Source organism: Bufo bufo, chromosome 4 (assembly GCF_905171765.1).
Source record: "Bufo bufo chromosome 4, aBufBuf1.1, whole genome shotgun sequence".
NCBI lineage: Eukaryota > Metazoa > Chordata > Amphibia > Anura > Bufonidae > Bufo > Bufo bufo.
In genome coordinates, this window is record NC_053392.1 from 181,927,116 (window position 1) to 181,943,266 (window position 16,151).

Below are 16,151 nucleotides of genomic sequence, written 5' to 3' on the forward strand. Positions count from 1 at the left end.
ATTGAACACATTTTATAAGTGGTCAGAAACTTGTAAATAACTCATGAAAAAATAAAGTTACGTTAAAACCAAGCCACCATTGTTTTTCTTGTGAAAATTCCCAATAAGTTTGATGTGTCACATGACCCTCTTCCTATTGAAAAAACAAAAGTTGGATTCAAAATGGCCGACTTCAAAATGGCCACCATGGTCACCACCCATCTTGAAAAGTTTCCCCCCTCACATATATTAATGTGCCACAAACAGGAAGTTAATATCACCAACCATTCCCATTTTATTAAGGTGTATCCACATAAATTGTCCCACCCTGTACTTCTCACGCTCTAGGGCCCCTAAAATACCAGGGCAGTATAAATACCCCACAAGTGACCCCATTTTGGAAAGAAGACACCCCAAGGTATTCCAGGAGCGGCATGGCGAGTTCCTAGAATATTATTTTTTTTGGCACAAGTTAGCGGAAAATGATTTTTTTATTTATTTATTTTTTTATTTTATTTTTCTCTTACAAAGTCTCATATTCCACTAACTTGTGACAAAAAATTAAATTTTACATGAACTCGCCATGCCCCTCACGAAATACCTTGGGGTGTCTTCTTTCCAAAATGGGGTCACATGTGGGGTATTTATACTGCCCTGGCATTTTAGGGGCCCTAAAGCGTGAGAAGAAGACTGGAATATAAATGTCTAAAAAAATTTACGCATTTGGATTCCGTGAGGGGTATGGTGAGTTCATGTAAGATTTTATTTTTTTGTCACAAGTTAGAGGAATATGAGACTTTGTAAGAAAAAACAAAAAAACAAAAAAAAAATATCAATTTCCGCTCACTTGTGCCAAAAAAAAAAAAATCTTCTATGAACTCGCCATGCCCCTCAAAAGTGATCTTTTTATAGCGCCACAGCGATTTTACTGAGTTTTTGCAGTGATCAGAAAAAAAAAAAAATTCTAACACTGCGTTTTTTGTAGAGCCTATAGAACATGTCCTATTCTTGTCTGCAATTGCGGACAAGAAAAGGCATTTTCTATATATTTCTGGCAATGTGCGGATCCGCAAAATGTGGAAAGCACATTGCCGTTGTCCGTGTTTTGCGGATCCGCGGTGTCCGTGTTTTGCGGATCCGTGGATCCGCAAATCACATACGGACGTCTGAATGAAGCCTTACAGGGGGGTGATCAATGACAGGGGTGTGATCAGGGAGTCTATATGGGGATATCACCCCCCTGTCATTGATCACCCCCCTGTAAGGCTCCATTCAGACGTCCGTATGTGTTTTGCGGATCCGTGGATCCGCAAAACACATACGGACGTCTGAATGGAGCCTTACAGGGGGGTGATCAATGACAGGGGGGTGATCAGGGAGTCTATATGGGGTGATCACCCCCCTGTCATTGATCACCCCCCTGTAAGGCTCCATTCAGACGTCCGTATGTGTTTTGCGGATCCGCGAATCTGCGGATCTGCTAAACACATACGGACGTCTGAATGGAGCCTTACAGGGGGGTGATCAATGACGGGGGGGATCAGAGAGTCTAATATGTAGTGATCAGGGGTTAATAAGGGGTTAATAAGTGACGGGGGGGTAGTGTAGTGGTGTTTGGTGCTACTTTACAGAGCTGCCTGTGTCCTCTGGTGGTCGATCCAAGCAAAAGGGACCACCAGAGGACCAGGCAGCAGGTATATTAGACGCTGTTAACAAAACAGCGTCTAATATACCTTTCAGGGGTTAAAAAAATAGCATCTACAGCCTGCTAGCGAATGATCGCCACTGGCAGGCTGTAGATCAGCTCGTTTACCTGCAGTTCCTGTGAACGCGCGCTCCTGTGTGCGCGCGTTCACAGGAAATCTCGCGTCTCGTGAGATGACGCGCCGGCGCGTCCAAGAGGAATGAATCGACCGCCTCCGGAACACAATCCTGCGTTAGGCGGTCCGGAGGCGGTTAAAAAATGCCTGATCAGTCAGAAAAATGCATTGGAATGCCGGGTCCGTCTTTCCGGTGTCATTCGGCAAAACGGATCCGGCATTTATTTTTTTCACCTTTATTTTGGTCTGCGCATGTGCTGGCCGGAAGGACGGATCCGGCATTCCGGTATTTTGAATGTCCGATCCGGCACTAATACATTCACAGGAACTGCAGGTAAACGAGCTGATCTACAGCCTGCCAGCGAATGATCGCCGCTGGCAAGCTGTAGATCAGCTCGTTTACCTGCAGTTCCTGTGAACGCGCGCTCCTGTGTGCGCGCGTTCACAGGAAATCTCGCGTCTCGTGAGATGGCGCGCCGGCGCGTCCAAGAGGAATGAATCGACCGCCTCCAGAATGCCATCCTGCGTTAGGCGGTCCGGAGGCGGTTAAAAAATGCCTGATCAGTCAGAAAAATGCATTGAAATGCCGGGTCCGTCTTTCCGGTGTCATTTGGGAAAATGGATCCGGCATTTATTTTTTTCACCTTTATTTTGGTCTGCGCATGTGCAGGCCGGAAGGACGGATCCGGCATTCCGGTATTTTGAATGTCCAATCCGGCACTAATACATTCCTATGGAAAAAAAATGCTGGATCCGGCATTCAGGCAAGTCTTCAGTTTTTTTAGCCGGAGATAAAACCGTAGCATGCTGCGGTTTTATCTTTTGCCTGATCAGTCAAAATGACTGAACTGAAGACATCTCCATTCAGAATGCATGGGGATAAAACTGATCAGTTCTTTTCCGGCATTAAGGCCTCTTTCACACTTGCGTTGTCCGGATCCGGCGTGTACTCCACTTGCCGGAATTACACTCCGGATCCGGAAAAAACGCAAGTGTACTGAAAGCATTTGAAGACGGAACCGTCTTCAAAATGCGTTCAGTGTTACTATGGCACCCAGGACGCTATTAAAGTCCTGGTTGCCATAGTAGGAGCGGGGAGCGGGGGAGCGATATACTTACAGTCCGTGCGGCTCCCGGGGCGCTCCAGAATGACGTCAGAGCGCCCCATGCGCATGGATGACGTGTCCAATGCGATCACATGATCCATGCGCTTGGGGCGCCCTGACGTCACTCTGGAGCGCCTGGGGAGCCGCACGGACGGTAAGTACACTGCTCCCCCGCTCCCCACTACACTTTACCATGGCTGCCAGGACTTTAGCGTCCCGGCAGCCATGGTAACCATTCAGAAAAAGCTAAATGTCGGCTCCCGCAATGCGCCGAAACGACGTTTAGCTTAAGGCCGGATCCGGATCAATGCCTCTCAATGGGCATTAATTCCGGATCCGGCATTGCGGCAAGTGTTCCGGATTTTTGGCCGGAGCAAAAAGCGCAGCATGCTGCGGTATTTTCTCCGGCCAAAAAACGTTCCGTTCCGGAACTGAAGACATCCTGATGCATCCTGAACGGATTTCACTCCATTCAGAATGCATGGGGATAATCCTGATCAGGATTCTTCCGGCATAGAGCCCCGACGACGGAACTCTATGCCGGAAGACAATAACGCAGGTGTGAAAGAGCCCTCAGCCCTTTTGACGGAACTCAGTGCCGGAAAAGAAAAACGCTAGAGTGAAAGTACCCTAACACCAGATATTTAATATCAATATCATATCTATCTGTATATCTCATATCGCTTTCCATTTATCTCAGTATCTATATATCTCTCCTATCTATCTATCTCCTATATTTCTATGTCTCTCCTATCTATCTATCTATGGCCTCATGCACATGGCCATCGTTTTAGTCTGCATCCGAGCCGCAGTTTTTGGCGGTTCGGATGCGGACCCATTCACTTCAATGGGGCCGCAAAAGATGTGGACAGCACTCTGTGTGCTGTCCACATCCGTTGCTCCGTTCCGTTGTCCGCAAAAAAAATATAACATGTCCTATTCTTGTCTGTGCTTTGCGGACAAGAATAGGCTGTTATATTAAAGGCTGTCCGCGCCGTTCCACAAATTGCGGAACGCACACGGACGCCATACTTGTTTTGCGGATCCGCGGTTTTCAGACCGCAAAACACACAACGGTCGTGTACATGAGGCCTATCTCCTATCTATCTCTTATCTATCTATTTATTATCTATATCTATCTATTTATCCATCAATCTCATAGCTATCTACCTGCTATCTGTCTGCCTACTATCAGCCTTCTATCTATCTATCTTACAGATATTTACAGACTTTATGTTAATTCGCTCATATACATCTGATTTTGACCAAAGCTACAGAAACCAGAACTGGGACAGTGATTTCGGTAAAAGAGTCATTTAGATGACACTTTTTAAACATATTGTCCCTAGTGAGATTGTGCAGGAGGTCACGTATGTCTGCTGAGTAGAGTCTATGGGCAGGGAGTATATATGTGGATTTCATAAGACAACTTACACTTCGGCAGGAATAATCATGTTCTAGTTATTTCCATCCCAGGCCATTTGGCAGTGACATTGTTGACAGTGGTTACCAAGGAGACAAGAGCATTCTGCAGACAGGGGACCAATCAGAGGCGTGGCTGCAGGTCACCTGACACCCAGCTTTCTATTCTTGTGTCCCCGGCTGGTTCTCTCAGTTCGGATCTGGACTCGCTGTGGGCGGCCGCTGACACGATGTTTGGGAGCCTTCTCAGAGACTTCGAGGAAGATCCGTTCTTCTCGTGAGTTCCTTAGGACATTTTCCTTTAGATTGCTCGGTGTAATCGTCAGCACTATACTGCTATGATGTCAGCAAGTGTAGTGCATAGGGAAGACAAATGTGCTAGGCTATAGAAGAATAACTACCACCCCCAGCATGCTCTGCCAGGAGCTGTACATCTAACGGAAGGAGCCAGAAGTAAATTAGGGGGCACATAGATGGCAGCTTGTAACCCAAATGTCAGACCCTGCTCTTTGTCACCTAGACATGTCACAGAGCTGCATGACATGGCTGCAGAGGCTCTGGTGCTGTATCACCTAGTGCATTGTGGGTTTCAAGCAGCATTTGCAATTCTACAGACTTCAGAGCTGAAATCCACCAGCATTCGATTTTTATTCTGTTTTCATGAGGGACTGCCCCACACTGCGTTCTGCTAAGCTATTAGGGATGCTGTCTGTTTCCAATAGCAACCACTAAAAATTGTGAATGCAGCTATATAATATACTACCATGCAGGCTGTAGCTCAGGATCAAAGGGGTTTTGATAACCTTCCCTCAGGACAGGTCCTCAATATCAGATCTGTTGGGGTCTGACCATAGGCGTGCGCAGCCTATTGCATTAGGGTGTGCGCCCTAAAGCACAAACACACACGCGCGCACACGTGTATATATATATATATTATATACACACACACACATACTGTTATATTACCCCTGTATATTATACAGGGGTAATATAACTGAGCAGGGCTATCAGGGGACATTATACAGGGGGTAATATAACTTAGAGGTATCAGGGTAAATTATACAGGGGGTAATATAACCTCCTGACAGAACCTCAATTTTGAGGCTTGATTAGGGTGTGCCCAGGCACACCCGGCACACCCCGTGCGCACACCTATGGGTCCGACACCTGGCACCCCCACCGATTAGCTGTTCGGGCAGCCATGGTACCAGAAACTATACAGTGTATGGAGCGGATGCAGAAGGCTCTGTCACTGTGTAGTTTCTGGTGCTCCAATTCATTCATAGTCTGCCTGAAACAGCTGATCTGTGGGGGTCCCTGGTGTCGGACCCCCACTGATATGATATTGATGACCTGTCCTGACAATAGGTCATCAGTGTCTTTAGTCAGGTCAACTCCTTTAATACAAGATAGGTGACATTATGTATTCACTTATCTGTTTGTTGTAGATTATAGCTCTTCATATGCTGCTTAGACTTTATGGTAACTATGAAATCATCAGGACAGTAATGGACTCGCTAATGCTGTCTTCTGGTGTGTCTGATGTGACATGTCAGGAAAAGGTTCACAGCTGATCATTCTTTTGCTCCTCTGAGGGGTCAGTACAGTGATGTTTGCTTTAGGCAATGCTCTGAAGGACTCCACGCTCATACGTTGTAATACTTGTATTTTACTCACTTTATATAGCAGTGACATATCCCTGCAGCTCTTTACAGACATTGTCATCACTAGCTATCCGCAGTGGATCTTACAATCTAAATTCCCTATCTGTATGTCTTTGGAGTGTGGGAGGAAACCGAAGTACCCGGAGGAAACCCATACGGGGAGAACATACAAACTTCACGCAGATGATGTCCTTGGTCGGATGTGAACCTAGGACTTAAACGCTGCAAGGCACCAGTGCTGACCACTGAGCCACCATGCAGCCCATGTAATCAGGGGCGGATTGGAAACTTAAAGGGGCCCCCCTGGGAAAAAAACTAAAAGTGGCCCCCATGTTGTAGGCGAGTCAGACAAGTAAGCAGGAACAAGAGAAGTAGACGGGGCTAGCAGTACCATAGTGCAGAACATTATACCACCTCTCCAAAACCAAATACCACAATGCAGCACCAAATACTGCTGCCCGCGGCACAGTATGAAACTGGGAACAGCAATACAGTTGAATTCAGGAGGGCACCTGCGGCCGCTGGCCTGGTGCATAAGTGCCCGATGCCCCTACATTAATTAATGCTGAGAGCATCAGATCTTTATGTACCTGGCTGGCTGCCATGAGTAGGGCTTGGGCAGCCCCCTGGGCATCGGCCCACTGGAATTTTTCCCTGTAGGGTCTATTCTATGGCCAGTCCACTCCTGCATGTAGTAAATGTTTGCTCACAGAGCATTACCTATGCTGTATAACACTGGTACCATTTCTCAGGTGAGGAGGACTAGGTTGTACAGGTTTGCAGCCAGTCGCTTAAAGTAGTCTAAGCGTTGACCATTATCAGCAGTAATAGACAAGTAGTACTGCAGATATAGAGTCTAGATCACTATTTTGTATTTCCCTACATCCCCCTGTTCCACCACTGTCTGCGCTCGAAGCTGCACTGAAATACACTGTCAGGACTGTTGTGTATAAGTCCTCTCCATTATGTTGGCACAGCACAGAAGTCCAGACTGTGTATTGCAGCGCAGCTTTGAGTGCTGGCAGCGGGGGTTGTGGAGCAGTAAGAAAATAAAGAAATTGTGATCTGGACTCCTTATCTGCAGTGCTACCGTAGTCATGTTGTACTGCAGATAATAGTCCACGATTGTGTTGACAGATTCCCTTTAAGAGGAATCCGTTGCCTCCCCAATCAGTTTCAAAGTAAGCATACTGCCATACAGGGTAGGTGCCCCAAAATATAATCAAACTCTTCTTGTGAAGATCTGGTGCACGATGACCTGTTTGGCGCTCTTCAACTCCCCATTTGATTGACAGATCCTGAGATTTCAGAGCCAGTAGAGATTATCGGGGGAAGCCAGATGCAATGAATGAGGCAGTACACCATGTACCGAAAACCTAATTAGCATAAAAATAAGAAGATACATTTCCCAGGATTAGAGGACTGGATTTTCACAAGAAAAATATGCTTCTGGTTCAGGGCACCTGTCCTACATGGTGGTATGCTTACTTTGATACTGATTTTGGAGATGACTGACTTCTTTTAAAACTATTCATTTATAACTTTATTAACCAAAACCCCCTTAAGATGGAACTTCTAAAGCACCCAAGATTTTAAGGCTATGTGCACCTTTGGGAACAATTTTTTAATTATTGCATTTTATTCATTAAATAATTTTTTCAATGGGTCTTTATTAAAAAGATTGAGCCGGTCTGTCACAAAGGCTTAACTGTTTTTCTAGCTTTCTTTCACTTTCATTTTGTGCCGTCATCTAATAACCCTTATCTCTAAATTACCAAGAGGTCATAAACACTTATTTAAGTCACATTCTTATCACTAGAAACATAGAAACATAGAATGTGTCGGCAGATAAGAACCATTTGGCCCATCTAGTCTGCCTAATATATCTGAATCCTATGAATAGTCCCTGGCCCTATCTTATATGAAGGATAGCCTTATGCCTATCCCATGCATGCTTAAACCCCTTCACTGTATTTGCAGCTACCACTTCTGCAGGAAGGCTATTCCATGCATCCACTAATCTCTCAGTAAAGTAATACTTCCTTATATTACTTTTAAACCTTTGCCCCTCTAATTTAAAACTGTGTCCTCTTGTGGTAGTTTTTCTTCTTTTAAATATGCTCTCCTCCTTTACCGAGTTGATTCCCTTTATGTATTTAAAAGTTTCTATCATATCCCCTCTGTCTCTTCTTTCTTCCAAGCTATACATATTAAGGTCCTTTAACCTTTCCTGGTAAGTTTTATCCTGCAATCCATGTACTAGTTTAGTAGCTCTTCTCTGAACTCTCTCTAGAGTATCTATATCCTTCTGGACATATGGCCTCCAGTACTGCGCACAATACTCCAAGTGAGGTCTCACCAGTGTTCTGTACTGCGGCATAAGCACTTCACTCTTTCTACTGCTTATACCTCTCCCTATACATCCAAGCATTCTGCTGGCATTTCGTGCTGCTCTATTACATTGTCTTCCCACCTTTAAGGCTTCTGAAATAATTACTCCTAAATCCCTTTCCTCAGATACTGAGGTCAGGACTGTGTCAAATATTCTATATTCTGCCCTTGGGTTTTTACGCCCCAGGTGCATTATCTTGCACTTATCCACATTAAATTTCAGTTGCCAGAGTTCTGACCATTCTTCTAGTTTTCCTAAATCCTTTTCCATTTGGCGTTTCCCTCCAGGAACATCAACCCTGTTACATATCTTTGTGTCATCAGCAAAAAGACAAACCTTATCATCAAGGCCTTTTGCAATATCACTTATGAAGATATTAAACAAAATTGGTCCCAGTACAGATCCCTGTGGAACCCCACTGGTAACATGACCTTGTTTTGAATGTTCTCCATTGACTACAACCCTCTGTTGTCTGTCACTCAGCCACTGCCTAATCCACTCAACAATATGGGAGTCCATGCTCAATGACTGCAGTTTATTGATAAGTCTTCTATGTGGGACAGTGTCAAAATAACAGTGTCACTAAGATAAGGATTAAGCTTTGTTAAGTGTTTATAAGGTCAGAGAGCAGAGATAAGGACCCGTCAGCTCCCTGTCTGCCAGAAGAGAGAGAAAATTCAGATCCTGCTGGTAGAGCATCTCAGCCCTGTACAGAGAAAAGGACTCCATATTTTTAATAAAGACCAATTGAAAAAAGTATTTTTAGCACATAATGCACTAATAAAAATATGCCCCCAGAGGTGTACATAGGCTTTAAATGCTCAAATTATGGAGTTATAATGTCCTTTGGTTATTTGTGTTCTGCAAGAGGTTACAGTCAATGTCAACCTCTTCTCCATGATAGCTGCTCAGGTGTAGAACAAATGTATATACAGGTTCTGGCAGTGGTGGTGGGATTAGAGCCCATGTGTACCCTCTAAATGGTGGTATTTGTTCTCAAGCTTTATAAAGATTATTTTGATGGGTCAAAGTGCACATGTTTGGCATAGTTAGAAATGGAACAGTGCAGAGATTGTTTTGTTACATAAATTTGGTTAATTTAGTTGTGTTAAAATACAAAAGTTAAAGAGGTGGTCCAAGACCTATAAAAATTAGGGATAGCCAGACCATTTTTTAGGTCTCAGGCAACCACTTTAATTAAAAGGCGGAAAATTGCATTTTACTCTAGATTCCCAATTTTTCCCTTCATAAAATACTGGTTCAGTCTTGGTAGAGTGTCTGCGGCCTATGACCCCCAAAGAAAAAGAAAATATTTGTCTACTTCTTCTTCACCCCCTGCCTCATGAATTAATTGCTTACTGTTAATTCACTGCTAAAATCCTTCTTGAGAGGAGACAGATTATCAGCTTACAGACAGAAGACAGAGGCACTGATACACAAAGATGCTGCTGAAGGCTGGATTCACAGCTACACTGCTCAGTACTTCTGTGTAATGTCCTGAACTTCTGAGAGGGTGCTATAGAGTGATAAGGGAGCAGGATCTGCTCCTCTATATGTGTGTTGTGTATGGGAGACATCATAGCAGCTAGTTATTTCCCACTAGATCAGGGTGAACTGACAAATAGATATGGAGTGTGCAGAGGAGATAAGTAGTGATAAATGCAGAATACAGATCATACAATATCTAGTTAAAGGTAAAAGGTAAAGCAAAGTATCTTTTATAAATGTGAAGTTTACAGATTAACTGTTGCGTCTTCTTTGGGGTGATGGATCAGGACAAGGTCCTCACTATCCATAAACTTAATTTTATCTGATATATGATGGAAATCTAATAATGTAACTTTTACCAGCATTGTGCTGAAATACAGACATTTTAATTACAATTGAGGATGACACTGGTGTAGAAAGGAGCAAATATACCAAAGCTTGTTGAGAGGTCACTGTGGCCTCAGAGAAACCTTAGAAGTAAGTGAAAGGAGATGTGTTCTAAGTATAAATTGGAATGAACGTGTTGATAGAAGAGTTTAAACAGTGTACTGTATGCTTTTTGGACTCATGATCCTCTGTTCCATGAATCTATGTAAAGCCCCCTTCTAATCTCGTAACATGTGCAAGGAAGACACAGTACAGAACCTCGAAATCTGGTTGTGTCCATGCTATCAGGACATACCTGTATTTTTAATTCAAATGTATTATATTAATGGAGATGGTAAACTTTTATTGTAGATTTATTGCTGGATAACTTGAATTTATACAATTAGAACTTGAGATGCTAGAAGAAATGCCATGGCACTGTTATATGTAATATTATTGATTTGTGTGCTTACCTTTATTTTATGTGTTTTAATATTTACTAGTTCAGGTTCAATCAGGAACAAGGGATGGGAAGAACATAGATTATTTTCAGAAAAGATAAAAAGCCTTCTTGACCTTATTATCAATCATATTAAATCAGTATTAATTTAATGATTTACAACTTAATCTACACATCCAACTGTAAAAGTAATATCAGGAAGTATTACTTTACTGAGAGAGTAGTGGATGCATGGAATAGCCTTCCTGCAGAAGTGGTAGCTGCAAATACAGTGAAGGAGTTTAAGCATGCATGGGATAGGCATAAGGCCATCCTTCATATAAGATAGGGCCAAGGGCTATTCATAGTACTCAGTATATTGGGCAGACTAGATGGGCCAAATGGTTCTTATCTGCCGACACATTCTATGTTTCTATGTTTCTAATTGTATATTTGGTCAGACTGTGCAGATGCTATTTTATTATGTTTAACTATGTTGTATTTGTAATATTTTTTAGAAGAGATATGCATTTTACATAAATTAGAGGAATCTACCATATTTTTCAGACTATAAGACACACTGGACTGTAAGACTCACCTAGGTTTTAGCTGGATGAAAAAAAAAATAGTGTGCTAAATATTTAAAGAGGATCTTTCACTAGAATAAAACATCTAAACTAACTATACAGACATGGAGAGAGGCGCCCAGGGATCTCCCTGCACTTACTGTTATACCTGGGCGCCGCTCCGTTCTCCCGGTATAGCCTCCGGTATCTTCATAGTTAGGCTCCACCCAGGGGAACCTGCCGGCGTCTCATTCTCCCATGCGCTGGCCAATTGCAGCGCTCATAGACTGAGAGGCTTTTTTTTCTCTCAGGCTATGAGCTGAGCGCTGCGATTGGCCAGCGCTACAGCCTGGGAGAATGAGACGTCGGCAGGTTCCCCTGGGTGGAGCCTAACTATGAAGATACCGGAGGCTATACCGGGAGAACGGAGCGGCGCCCAGGTATAACAGTAAGTGCAGAGAGATCCCTGGGCGCCGCTCTCCATGTCTGTATAGTTAGTTTAGATGTTCTACTCTAGTGAAAGGTCCTCTTTAAAGGATATTTGTATCTTGATAGGATATAGCAATGCACGTTTTTATGACAGGCATGTCACATTCTTTTACCAGGACATATGTATAAATCCCAGAATTTACAGCCAATTCTCATAACATAACTGGGCTGCAGAAGTGGGTGCTAGCGGGTGATCTGCTGCCCTGCATACATCACCAGGTGTATATATTACAGACTCACTCTTAGCCTCACAGTCAGCGCTTTGTTGCCCTCCTCCCGGAGCATCTGGGACAGTTTAGCCTGGTGCTGTTCGTTAAAGCCCATCTGTCAGCAGATTTGTACCTATGAAACTGGCTGACGTGTTGCGTGTGCGCTTGGCAGCTGAAGACATCTGTGTTGGTCCCATGTTTATGTGTGTCCACACTGCTGAGAAAAATGAAGATTTAATGTGAGAAGACAAGACTCTAGGAGCAATGGGCGTAACTTTGACAGGGCCAGAGGGTGCAGCCGTTGAAGAGAGAGCTGAGCCTCTAGGAGTAACTGCAACACCCACGTTGCTCCTAGAGAAAAGGTAGCTCCACACTATAAGTGTGTCTTATAGTCTAAAATACAGTAAATCTTTATATTATATTAGAGTAGAGTAACTTTGTAAATGTAGCAGGGATCCTGGTGACGTCACCGGCATTAATGGGCGGTCTATATCATTTTTACAGGCTAGGACAGCGCCAAAGACTATCCATTAATGCCGGTGACGTCACAAGGCTCACTGCTAGGCGAAAGCTTCCGCCAAGCATACCCATGAAAAGCCCAGTACATCACCGTAGGTAAAGAAATAGCCCTTGCCCTGCCTTCATGCTGAATGAGTGAAGAAGGGGATATGTCCGGGTTCAGAGCTTTAACATTCAGAGGAGGTCAGAGTGCACACAGCCAAGAGCAGTTTTTTGTCAGATCTATGTCAATAGGACAGCCAGTGATGTGACAAAGGTGCTCAGGCTATACATCAGCAAATTTTAGGAAATTTGTAATGAGGATGTTTTAGAAAGTTGTGAAAGGCCAAAGAATGATGGAGGCTGCGATGCCTCTCAGTTATATTCCAGTGCAGGCCTGCATGTGGCAGCACTACATTTGAATATGCTGAATTTTCTATTTAGCAGTGTATTTGAATCCATTGCTAAATAGAAATGGTCTTCAAGAAGTTAAAAAAAAAAAGAAAATTTTAATAAATATATGTAAAAATTAAAATCAAAACAAAGAATAAAATAATCAAAAAAATTATCATAGGCATCGGCGCATCTATGCCTATACTTTAAAAATATTTATCCCATATGGTGAACGGCATGAAAAAAAAAAAATGGTTGATTGGCCATTTTTATTATCACGTCACCTCCACAAAAAAAAATATTAATAATCAAAATCATACTCACTCCAAAACAATATCATGAAAAACTATGGATTGTCCTACAGCTCCATAGAAATAACTATTAAAAAAAAGTTATGGGGGGGTGGGGTTCAGGATATGTACATTGTATGCAATATTAAAGGGTGCCATTAGAAATTTTAACTTGTTTGACAAAAACAAGCCCTCATACAGCTATGTGAATGGAAAAATAAAAAAGTTATTGCTTTGGGAAGGTAGGGAATGAAAAAAACAAAACATAAAAATGGAAAATCCAGGGGTGCAGAAGTAGTTAAAGGTATAATTTAATAATTATTATTTAGCAATTTAGTCCTGACTGGATAAACAGTTGCGATGTGGTGACCCCTTTAACTTTAAAGAGGCCCCTTTTTCTTCATTCAGTGGGGCAGTGGACAGTCCAGCTTTATGGCAGTTGCACTTCCCTAGAGAATAATGGTGGATTGAGCGCTGGAACATATTCTCGTTCTGCACTGATGGTTTGATGACATCATCAGCTGGATGAGTGTTCCTTAAAATTGATTTTCTTTCATGTCTGTGTCGGAATCTCATTATTCCTTCAGTTGTATGTTGGAAAATTGGCCAGCGCTGTGTGAAATCTCTTGTACAGCTTTAATGCACAATGTGTAGCAGCTTCTGCCAGGCTTCTTTTTATGAAAGAATGATGCAGTATGTGACCGGGCATATGAAATGTCTCTTTGATATATTGTGCCTGTAGTTAATCATTTTTCCACGCTCTCTTCCTCTTATGTAACCTTTTCTTTCAGGCTTTGATGTAACATTTATGTTTTTATCTGTTTGTTTTAATGTAACTGAACACTAAGTTAAACCGCATTGTACGGGGGGCTGTCACAACCTTGGCCCAGCAGAGGAATTAGAACATTTCTTAAGAAAGGCCCCCGGCCCTGTTCCCATTTTCTTTGGAATTCCCTGAGTAGTTTTGATTCTGCTGTTTGCATAATTCATAAGAATAAGGTTAATCGGATATCCCCCTTTTTAATCTTCTTTTCCAGTCTGTTCATTTGTCTCAGTTTCAGAAGGGTCTGTGTCCAGAGGAACCTAGGGCCATGTTCACACATAGGATTAAAATCTCACATTTTTCCATGACCGAAATCGGAGCCTGTACCTTCAAATTTCTGTTGCTGATGTGGTTTGAATTCTGCAGCCACAGCAGGCTCACCTGAGGATTAGGCAAATCGCAGATCCGCAAAACATGGATACCGGTTGTGTGCGTTCCACATTTTGCGGATCCGCATGTCTTCCCCTTTGTTAGAAATGCCTATTCTTGTCTGAAAAATGGACAAGAATAGGATATGTTCTACTTTTTTTGCGGAAATGCGGATGAATTGAAGTGAATGGGTCCGCATCCAACCCACAAAAAATGCGAACCCAAACAACGGTCGTGTGGATGAGGCTTTGATCCCATCGAATTCACTGGGACTAATCCTCTGCTTCTCTGTCCACATTGCTATTTTTCTTTCCACTGCTGCGCCAGAAAGCAGCTCGGACATTTTCCCTTGCATGTGGGTTGTGGAAATGTGTGAATATAAATCTTTCATTAGAATTTCAGTTACATATTGTTGCCTTGCTCCTTGGTCACACATTGCACCCTCAAGTGCACCCTCGTATTGTACCCAAGTGAGCCCCAAAGTGCAACCAACAAATACAATTTGCTTCTGTTCAGGCCTCATTCACACAACCGTATTTTCCATCGGTGTGCTACCTGCATTTTTTGCAGAATGCACATCGAACCATTTGTTTCTATGGGTCCGCAAAACAAAAGTGCCTGTTCTGAAAATTATAGAACATGTCCGCTTCTTGTCTGTTTTGCGGACAAGAATAATCATTTCTAATAATGGGAGCGAGAAAATGCAGATTGCATGCGTAACGTGTCCGTATTTTGCGAATCCATGGTTTTTGGACCTTAGTATGTGTGTTTGAGGCCTAAGACTCAGGAGCCAAAGGCAACCAGTAGAATTTTTTTAGCTGCTTCCAGCTGACACTTGAACCAGGCAGCTTACTGTATACAGTGCCGTTATTGAGTTCTTAAAGGGGATCTTTCACAACAACCTCCCTAGACACATAGCTGTGGTTCACCTGATTAAAGAGCTGTGATTCTATTGCTGCTTTGTTCCTGAGTTATGATACTTTTTCTTAATATGCAAATTAGGCCTTTGGTGCAATGAGGGCATTACCGTTGCACACAAGTACCGCCCCTTTCTGTGGTGCCTTTTCCTATAGTGTGCAAGCACAGCCACCACTGCAGGATTGCACACTTGGTCCTAAGCATGGAAATGAGCTGTGTATAATGTGATGGAAAAATTGATCCAGCCAGCAAAGGAAGCAATATGGACAATCACAATACATTAGTGCCCTGTATTAACTTTATCTACATGATAAATGACATTTGCTGAAGTGAGACAACCCATTTAAATATAATAGTCCTGTATAGGGGCGCACCTAGCCTTTCTGCTGCCTGAACTGAAACCTGAAACAACGCCCCCCCCTCCCCAATGCCAATTTCTTAACCTTAAGCCTTCCCTTCAGCCCATGACCCTTTGGCTGCCCCCCCTGCCCCTCTTGCCCCTACCTGGTGCTGTTTGAGGCGATCGCCTCACCTGGCCTCATTGGTGGTGCACCCCTGGTCCTGTAGGACTGACGTGCCTGTTGTCAATTGTAAACCTTCAATAGACGAGTTAGTTGTCAGTAGGTTAAACCCTAGCAGAACACAGGCCCATCATGAGGTCAGCTAAGCAGCATCCATACATTTGTGTAGACTGGATCTCCAAGTGTCTACTGGTGATGGACCAGTTCAAACCAGGGGTGGTCAGGACGTTGCAGCCATAATATGATTGATAATATGTGCTCAGACTGTGGCCTACAGACTGCAGCCTCTGGTTGTGTGTACATGGCCAGATATTTAGTAGCTAGGACAGGATCGCATCATGTCAGTTACGGCTTTACTTCATTTCTTCTAGAATGTTTTTTTACATTAGTTTCTACCAT

The 16,151-nt window shown here is 43.2% G+C and overlaps 1 protein-coding gene across 2 annotated transcripts in view; it reads left to right on the forward strand.

Annotated features, from left to right (window-relative positions):
• The first annotated feature begins 4,480 nt into the window (after positions 1-4,480).
• The window catches only part of MLF1 (myeloid leukemia factor 1), a 46,586-nt gene continuing 34,915 nt past the window's right edge, over positions 4,481-16,151 (forward strand). For both annotated transcript variants that reach the window (XM_040428150.1, XM_040428151.1), the window contains exon 1: positions 4,481-4,604. In XM_040428150.1, coding sequence (XP_040284084.1) covers positions 4,558-4,604 — 47 coding nt within the window. In that variant the 5' untranslated portion in view covers positions 4,481-4,557. The remainder of the gene's footprint in view (positions 4,605-16,151) is intronic.